Source organism: Carassius gibelio, chromosome A4, assembly GCF_023724105.1.
Source record: "Carassius gibelio isolate Cgi1373 ecotype wild population from Czech Republic chromosome A4, carGib1.2-hapl.c, whole genome shotgun sequence".
Taxonomy (NCBI): domain Eukaryota; kingdom Metazoa; phylum Chordata; class Actinopteri; order Cypriniformes; family Cyprinidae; genus Carassius; species Carassius gibelio.
In genome coordinates this window covers 7,886,387-7,896,490 of record NC_068374.1, presented here as the reverse complement: position 1 = coordinate 7,896,490, position 10,104 = coordinate 7,886,387, and the positions used below count along the sequence as shown (strand labels likewise).

Genomic DNA, 10,104 nt, shown 5'->3' with positions numbered 1-10,104 from the left:
CTGGAGCAATCGAAAAGACAGCAAAAATATTTAACTGTTTAATCAACTGAATTATCATGTCAATATCATCTTGTTCAATCTCAGTTTCTCCTCAGAATATAACAGGCAATAAATCAAATGTAATCTTTATTTAGTTAAAGTGCATTATATTAAAAGGTTATTTCTTAAATATATACATGCATGTGTTTGTATTTATATCCATTTACATTTAGTTGTTTAGCAGACACTTTTATCCAAAGCGACTCACAAATGAGGACAATGGAAGCAATCAAATCTAACAAAACAGCAATGATATATAAGTGCTATAACAAGTCTCAGTTAGCTTAAACGCAGTTCACGTAGCAAGTTTTTTTAATAATTATATAATAAAAAGAAAACAGGTAGAATAGAGAAAGCTAGTGTTAGATGCCTTTTTGCTTTTGTTAATTATATAATAAATAAAAGGAAAATAGATAGAATGCAAAAAGAATAGAACAGTTAGTGTTATTTATTTAGTTTGGGAAAACAAGTAAATTAATAGCGTTTAAGTCTAAATGGGGCACTTTATTAAAGAATATAATTAGAATAGTTAGTGTTAAAGACAGAAGATGGCTAAGGACTGAGCTGCTCTGATTGAGTTGGGGAGTTCATTCCACCAGGAGGGAACATTTAATTTAGAAGTCTGTAAAAGTGATTTTGTGCTTCTTCTATCTTCAATCTTCAATCTTCAATCAAGATCTGTATACTACTCATCAATATATATATATAGAGAGAGAGAGAGAGAGGGATTATAGTTCTAATGCTCACAAAGTTTGCATTTATTTGATCAAAATACAGTGTAATAGTAATTTACAGTTATAGTGTAATTTAAAATACATGTTTTCTATTTTATATATATAGACCAAAAGATTGGACACACCTTCGAATTCAAAGAGTTTTCTTTATTTTCATGACTATGAAAATTGTAGATTCACACTGAAGGCATCAAAACTATGAATTGACACATGTGGAATTATATACATAACAAAAAAGTGTGAAACAACTGAAAATATGTCATATTGTAGGTTCTTCTTTTGCTTTGATTACTGCTTTGCACACTCTTGGCTTCTCTTGATGAGCTTCAAGAGGTAGTCACCTGAAATGGTCTTCACTTCACAGGTGTGCCCTGTCAGGTTTAATAAGTGTGATTTCTTCCCTTATAAATGGGGTTGGGACGATCAGTTGTGTTGTGGCAGACGTCGTGTTGAGAGCTTTGTTGTTGAATATAAGGAACGGCGAGCTGAGGCTAGGAAGCTTATAAAGTGTGTGACGAGAGAGAGTTGGCAGAAGTTCTGTGGCACTCTTGGTTCTGAGACTACTGTTAAACAGGTTTGGAATATGATTCATCGTATGGCGGGAATTAATAGAGGTTTTTCTATTCCTGTTTAGGTAGAAGGGTGTAGAGAAGTGGTTAGTAACAAGGATAAGGCTGATCTGTTGGTTAGGAGTTTCCAGCGAGTGCACAGTGATCATAATGTTGGAAGTGATGGTTTGATTAGGAGGGAGCTAATGCTTAAGCAGGAAGGGTGTAAACTTAACAAAAATAATGACAATAGTGATGTAATTTGTTCTTTTCTTTACATGAATTAAGAAGGGCAATAAGACGAGGGAGGCACACTACTCCTGGGAGAGATGAATTGGGATATGAGATCTTTCAGCATATGGATGACTTCACATTGGAGGAGGTATTGGCATTGATTTAAAAGAGGAAATAATCACCTATATTAACAGACATGCAAAAATGTGCCGTACAAAAAAAAACCCCCACTGGTAGACTGTTACATGCATTTGTTATAAAAAAGGTATTGCTCTTATACGAAACATCTCACACTTGTACTAATGTGTTTGTAAAATGTGTTGTATACATTGCTGGACACTGAAGATAAATACAAACTAGTATCCCTTGACATTCTGAAATGGTTAATGCTATTTAAATGATAGTTTTAATATTAACAATATTAGTAAAAGTTAAGGTTTCTCCTAAAATAAAACTGAAGACCTCTTAAGACAAAGATCTGGATGAGACACATAAGAGAATCAGGTTGTGTATCCTGAGCGTAGAGTAAACTCTGTCAGAGCTATAGTCTTGAGCAGCACATCCACGTGAAGCACAACTGAACCTCAGACAACAAGGGTTCGAATCCCTGCTGAAGGTACTTTCTGCCCCTGTTCAGTTCTCACCTGTTCAGTTGTGTCCTGTCTCTTCTCCTGCTGTCCTCACCATTAAAGGTGAAAAACACATTGCAGTAAAAACAGTAAAACCCCACTGCAGTAAAAACAGCAAGCTCTGTTTTGCAGTAAAACGTGTCTCAGAGTCTTGCAATAAAGAGAGCTCCCATGTTTCTCGCCCATTGTCATTGTGGATTCCTTTCTTTCTGATCTTTCTCATGTCTCTGTTGTGTCTACTTTTATTTCTCCTAAGGATTTTTAGAAGAAACATCTGAGACACTATTGAGACTAAAAAGAGAAATACATGAGAATCACAACTACGTCTCCTGAGGTTAAGAGCAACCACATTTTCTCAAATACTTCACGTCTCATTTGTGTCTACTTCCACTTCTAAGGACTTTTAGGAGAAACATCAGAAATGGTGTGTATACTAATATGAGAGATATTCGAGAATCTCACTGAAGTCTCTTGAGTTAAGGAAATGCAACCGCTGAGCAATACATTAAATAATCACATGTGTACCATTAAATTTTAAATATTACAGTTATTACCAATACTGGTATATAGCAACACCTCTAATTAACATGATTATGATTTTTTTAAAGATACTGAATGAATTATATATACATATATATATATATATATATATATATATATATATATATTATTTTTTTTTTTAATATGGTAAGGTGATTAGATTTCTGAAATTGAAACCTTTTATATTTCAGGTCAGATTATAAATAATTTTAAAAAGTATTAATATTATTATTATTTTTTTTAATGGGGACAAAACATTAGTTTTATTTATTTTGTAATTTTTAGTTTTTGTTTTAATTGTAATAGGTTCCCTGTATTACTATATGTTACTATTATTATAATAATACTTATTTACCGTTTTTGTCTGATTTTAATACAAATGTCATCAAACAAATAAACAAACTAACAAACAAACAATCAAGATTTTTTTTAAATAGTGAAAACTGTTGATATAATTCTGAGGCTTCACTCTCTGTTCTTCTGTTTCTTAGAAATGTGTACTTCCTCTTGATTCCTCTTAAAACACAGTTTCACCCATCTACTGACAACCACGTGTTCATTACAGTACGCAGACAAGCTGTTCATCTCAGAAAAATGTTATGGTAGCAGGTTTCTTTAAGTACCTGTGGTACCGAGTACCCGGTCAACCCGGTTCTTGATCTCTCCGAAAGCTGTGCAGATGAGCTTTTTTACATAAAAGCACTGAGACGTGGCCACATCAAAAAGAGGAAACACGCCAAACTAACAAAACACTTTAAAGACAGACACCCAGACCAAATGTTCATTGTGTTTCCCATTTATTTATTTATTTGTGGTACCCGCCACATTATCAAAACACAAACAGATTTCCCAAAAGACTTTGACTTCGTTGAATAAACATGAGAACTGCACGTGTTGAAGTCGAAACCCGGCGCGGGTGTTTTTATATCACTGTATTTCTGACTGTCTACAGAAAGTTCTGGATTAAATTTTCATTTCATCTTGCCTGTAACGCCTGAGCAGTGTTTGTGAGATCCGTTACCGGGGAATCCTTTCTAACTCCCGTTCTAAGCCCCTCCTACTGCAGAGAATGAATTTACATATACATGCTGCTACAAATAGAGCGCAATACAGTGTAAAAACAGGAGGATGTATTGATATTTACCATTTTTACAGACCAGAGGCTTTTAAATGAATTGTGAATCTAAAATATGCATGTTAGAGCATGTACAAATGGTTATCATTGTTTGTGTCATATCAGTCAGAAAAGCAGTTCTGGGCTTTTTACCTAACTTAGTTGTTATTCTTGGCTTTTAAAATTAAATATGTACACAGTTTGGATTAAATTAAAGTATAGACAATTGTTTTAACCTTTTGAGCGGTACGGTCCCAGATATGTGATTCTTATGTCCGTGCCCCTCGGAGTCTTGTCCCACAGACGAGATTTACAACGTTCGGTGACGTCACACAACTGTCAAATCCAAACTGTGTTCTCACGCGTTATCTGGAGCTGAGCCAGAGAGAGACGTGCACTGCTCTTGTCATATTATCACAGCTATGCAGTATTACTAACCACATAATGCATATTTTAAGTTAAAGACATTTAAATATACATAAATAAATTAGGATTCAGGGGACGTTTTAAACGTGTCTCTCTACTCCTCATAATCACGGACACCATAAACACCAGCTGCGTCTACAGTAATGTTAGGCTTTTTTTTTTTTATACCATTCATTGATTTTGTTATAAGCACTGCTGGCAGAATTTTATATACATAAACAAACATATGTAAATTCATCCCCAATCTTTAAGATGTTTAGAGTAGAATTTGACTGCTTTATGTCTTCACTGAAATTGGTTAAAAAAAAAAAAAAAAGATAGAAAAAAAAGTCATTGACGTGTTTAAAATATTTTGATATAATTTTTGGATCCCTGTTACCATTTAATGTAACACTTTGTTTTTGTAATATTGTATGCTATGCTATGTTTGTTACTTGTTATTTAATAAATAATAAAAATAAATGAAAAAAAAGGTAATAATAAAAAAAAATATGCATTGATTGTGTAAGCTGTTATACATTCTAGCTAGTAACCTTAATAGCTGCTAATAGCTCTAGTGTTTTATAGCTCAAAAAAACAAAAACGCTAATGTGACTGTTTCTGTTAAGGGAAAGGCGTGCAAGGAGACATGTCCCAGGCAGTGTTCAAGCCTAACAGACCAAAGAAAACTCCAGCTCTTCACAGAGTTTTATGCTGTCTCTTATGAGAGGCAGCAGGCTATCATTCTCTCTGGTTTGGAGCAGGTATGCTAACTTAAGCAATTCATGACCATATCATGTCAACAGTATGCAATGCATTACAATGTAGGCCCATAAAATAACCAGTGAATTGAATACTACTGTATGCCTTCAATTCACTAAGACTGCACATGTGCCTGATCACTGATCATCCCAATATGTCTTTTTACTTCTAGCACAAGGTGAGTCGCAGACGACCACGTGGGCCCAACACTGAGAATACTAAGAGGAAGTACACCTTCAAGTACCATGTGCAACAAGGAGGTCAAAGACTTGCTGTTTGTAAGCTCACATTTATGTCAGTCTTTCAACTGACCAACAGTCGCCTACAGGCAAGTTTTAAACAGCCTAGCTTTTTCCGTTTGTTAACTTTTTATTACATGCATGATTTTAATTAGATACATTGTCCATAACATATTTATTTAAAGTTACTTCTCTTTGAAAAGGTTATTCAAGAAAAGTTAGGCAGTCAGTCTGAGGGAACAGAGCAGGTAGTCAGGTCTCCATTAGAGGACTTCAGAGGAAAACATAAGAACAGGTAAAAAAAAAAAAAAAAAAATCCTGGAAGGACCTCATGCTCTCGTCCTATTAGTTTTTAAAGCTGCACCAATGTCAGCATCAGTTGCCCTACAACATTCCCTGATCTAATGGTGCACTTGACGCTGGCATTATAGGGCGTCGGGTGCCTTGCCACCCTATAACGCCAGCATGCACAAACTGTAATGGTTAGGATTCAGCTCACTGTTGTTGCCCAGTCAGGAAACATATTTTTGCACTTTGAGATCGATATCAGAGGTAAAGTGCTATGCAAATGTAATGTATGATCCCGGGATTTCGAGATCGGCCAAAATGTCCGGGATTAGGCTTTTGCATTCTACAGTTGCCATTCATTGTGGCAAGCAGGACGAGACTGAGGGCCGCGGGAGAACGGCGCAAGGCCGGTGGCGTGATTACTGATGAGCGACACCTGTGAGACGCACCGGTCTCGTATCTCTCACGGAGGAGCAGGAATTTTCTTAGCAATGCTAAAACGCACACATCAATCGATCACATGTTTAGCGTTCATGTAAACACTACATTCAGATTCACCAATCAGAATGAATTCAGTTAGATTGAAACAAAATGTGTGCATGTAAACAATGACAATTTTTTGCGTCATATGAGGATTTTTTCCAGACAAAAAATACATAAATCTCTCATCTCAGGGGGATATGAGGGAGGAAAGCATGGTAATTCGAAAATACTACTGGTTTTCTACTAATACAAAGCTTAATGCTAAATCCTGAGAATCCCATTAATGATTGTTTGTGAAAAACAAAATCCTATAGTTTAGAGAAAAGTTTACAATTATATTAAATTTTATTGTCACAGAAACAATTGTGCAAAACAGACCAGCATAGTTTATTATATTTCCCTTGTTCATGAGTTGTGTTGTTTATTTTTTAGGCCTCATAGCATTCATCCTGCAGTGAGAGAGGGGATAAGAGAGCACATCCTGAGCTTCCCACGCCAACCGAACCACTACTCACGGATGAAGGGAGATGTGGAGAGGGAGTACCTGAGCCCTGATTTAAACCTGCTCCGCATGTTCCGCCTGTACAAGGAAAACAATCCAGCATCCACTGCAAAGTTCTGGCTCTATAGGGACATCTTCAAGCAGCAAAACCTCAGTTTTGGGCAGCCAAGAAGTGATACTTGTGCAAAATGTGACGCCCTGTTCTCAAAATTAGTAGCTACTACAACAGATGGAGAAAGGTTGAAGATCACAGCCAAGAGTGAGCTTCACCACCGGAAAGCCGAAAAAGCATACACCCAGTTGCAGGCTGACACAGAGTGGGCCAAAGCCAATGATGACTGCCATGTCATTTGTATCGACATGCAGGGGGTAGTGTACACGCCAAACCTGACACACTCCAACGTGTACTATCAACGGCAGCTGGCCAACTACAACCTCTGTATCCAGGAGATGGGCACTGACAAACCTCCTACAATGTGCCTCTGGCATGAGGGCATCGCTCACAGAGGTTCCATCGAGGTGGCAAGCTGTCTTTTGAAGTGGGCAGAAACATCTTTCGCTCCCCTAGTCCAGGCAAAGGAACGGAAGCTCATCATCTATAGTGACCGATGCTGTGGGCAGAACAACAACTGGCGAGTCCTAAACCTCATGGCCCTACTCGTATCTAGAGGGTACTTCAGTCAGATAGAGCAGAAGTTCATGGTGTCTGGTCACTCCTTCCTTCCCTGTGACCGTTCATTTGCCACGCTGGACAAGAGGCGTAAGGTGTCCACACTCCACACCCCCAGCGATGTCGCCGAGATGATCCGTGGAGCCAGGCAGCTGCATCCATTTAAAGTAATTGAGATGAAATGTGCGGACTTCAGGCAGCTCCCTGATGCAACATTAAAGTATCCACCTGGCTTCCTAATCACATCCATGATGTGGTTGAAAGTGACAGGTAAAGAACTAAAGAACTAGACTAAAACTAAACTGGTTTTCTGAGATTAACAGTGTTGGGGATATGTGTGTGAAGGAAGAATCATTATTGAATTTCTTGTTGAATCATGATTTCAGCTACTGATCCATGGTGTGTCCACACAAAAGGGAGCCACAGCCTCTACGAGGGATGGAAGCATTGGCTGATCACCAAACAGAGGAAGAATCAACCACCTCCAGCTCCCTTGTTCTCCACCACGTATGCTCGTGCTTACGAGGACCCTTTGCCCATCAAGAAGGAGAAGCACCGTGACCTTATGAAAATGCTAGCCTACATGCCAGCGGAGGCCCAAGCATTTTATGGGACATTAGAATGTGAAGAGTAGCCTGGTATGTGTAGGTCATGTGCAGGGAAAGGTGGGATATATTGTGTATGTTGTGTGAAATTAATCATAAAAGTAGTTGTAGCTTATCTTGTATGCCTTATCTTATGTTGTATAATAGGAATATATAGGTATTTATTTTATTTTATTTAGAACCAAAAAAAGGAAGACGTATATGGTAAACTAGCATATAGAACCAGCATGGAATGAAGATGATGTATGTCTCTATTGTAAATATGTATTGTTTACCATTATTACTGTTTATTGTTTGTATTTATTGTTTAGTGTATGTACGGTTTGTTTGTACTGACGTTTATTTTCTGTACTATAAGTAGGCCTATGTATTGTTCATTGTTTGTACCGTATTGTCCGCGTTTTTGTTCTGTGATTTACGTTGGCAAAAAATAAAAAAAATTGAAAGAAAGAAATGCTTAATATTTTCTTTAAGGTTCTGTTACTGTATTAAAACTAAGATAAAGGAATCAAATCTCCAGTGGTTTAAATTGATATGATTAATTGGACTTATACTGTTATTCCACATTAACTGGACATATACTGTTCTTCCACATTCCAGAAATGTAAATTACTCTAACTTTTTATTTTTAAGATTGATACTAAAAAATCCAGTCTCATTAGAATTGGGAAGCTTTTGTTGTCTATCTTCAAGTAAAAAAAAAAAAAAAGTAATATAATATTCAGTCCAAATTAAAAAAAAATGTATTATTCAAAAATTGAAAATATGGACTTATATGGTTCTTCGTCTCAAGCCCTCATTTCATTTTCATGAAACCACACCTTCATCACCCGGACCCTAAAAATGGAGGGATGGAAGGAGAGGTTGAATCTGCTTGACTGCCATAATGTTAAGAAAACCTGTCTTATTGCTTCTGCAATGACTCTCACCATATGCCGTCTCACATTTTGTACATAATAAAAATAAAAAATAAAATGTAATAAAAAAACACACAGTTTTCCAGTGAATTCCATTCGTCCCTATATGGTTATTTCGGGGAGGAGACGAGATGGAGATGTACGGACGCACAATTTTCCCATGACTGGGATTTGAAAAAAAAAGGAGTTTTGTGCAGGTTCTGGCAAATGAATTTTATAAATCTGAAACCTTTTTTTGGTACAAAAAATCTTGTTTTGTGCCTATGTACACTTTTAGGATGAAATCTACAGAGTGTTTTATTAATGAGAACTTTTCCACTTTTTTTGTGCACACTGAGAAGGCCATGGACTTCAAAGACCAGGTCTCCGAAGTGTACGAAGGGTCCTCCAAAGTGTATGAGATCCTCACCCTTCACAGGATTTCCTAATTCCACCACCAGGTGTTTCTGATTAGCGCTCTGTCACATAGCAACAGTACGAGAGCTGACGAGAGGAAAATCCTGCCAGGATAGGAGGAGCCAGAACGGCTCGTTTTTGTTTTTATGTTTTACATCAAAGTGGAGAAGGTGATGTACCTCAGACTCAGCCAAGACCGAAGCCAGGTAAATTACACGGGTTTGCTGCGTCCTTTGTCAGATTACATCTTTCTGGCTTGGAGATTACTTGAATAATGTGATGATACATATGAAACACTACAAAATACACACACACACACACACACACACAGCAGTACAAATGCTAACTGATTAGGGTGACCAGATGAGATTTGCTGAAATTCGGGAGGGGGGCTTATGATATTAAACTTCGTAGCCTGGAATAAAAGATCATGAATTTCAAACCTTAACTAAACACATTTTTGTTCAAAGATCAACCATCTGTCATTACTCTTTAGTCTGACACAAGAAACAACATTAAAATCATGAACTCAAATGTCATTGTAAAAAACAAAACAAAAAAAACAACCCACAAACAATGACTGTTGTCACAGTAAATCAGACCTTTCTGTAACGCTAACGCTAATGAGCTAAAACGTATTTTTTGTACACAGTGCCTCAACTGTCAATCACTCCTGCATCACGGTCCTCCTCACAGCTGCAGAGACTTGTGCTCTCTTCATCAAGATTTAAAACAAAAAGGGGACAAAAAGGTTGTATTGTCTTTGTGCAGATAGATTAATTAGATAAATAAATATCTAAATTCGTGCCTACGGTATTTTTTTAGAACTTAGAAAAAAGATGCTGCAGCCAATGAGCAGCCGGTGGGGTTTTTTAATGTTTATCAGACAATAACTACTCAAGATTTTGCTTTAGTATAATTTTCGGGACAACTAGGGCCAAATTCGGGATTCGGGACAACAGTTTAGATTTTGTGACTGTCCCGAATTTTTTAGGTGTG

The 10,104-nt window shown here is 37.0% G+C and overlaps 1 protein-coding gene across 1 annotated transcript; it reads left to right on the top strand.

The window, feature by feature from the left end:
- Positions 1–4,852: 4,852 nt before the first annotated feature.
- Positions 4,853–8,092, top strand: LOC127968042 (uncharacterized). Its single transcript, XM_052568909.1, has 4 exons — positions 4,853–5,007; positions 5,178–5,333; positions 6,448–7,457; positions 7,574–8,092. The coding sequence occupies exons 3-4, from the start codon at positions 6,533–6,535 to the stop codon at positions 7,819–7,821; spliced, it is 1,173 nt and encodes a 390-aa protein (XP_052424869.1). The 5' UTR covers positions 4,853–5,007; positions 5,178–5,333; positions 6,448–6,532; the 3' UTR covers positions 7,822–8,092.
- The last annotated feature ends 2,012 nt before the right edge of the window (positions 8,093–10,104 follow it).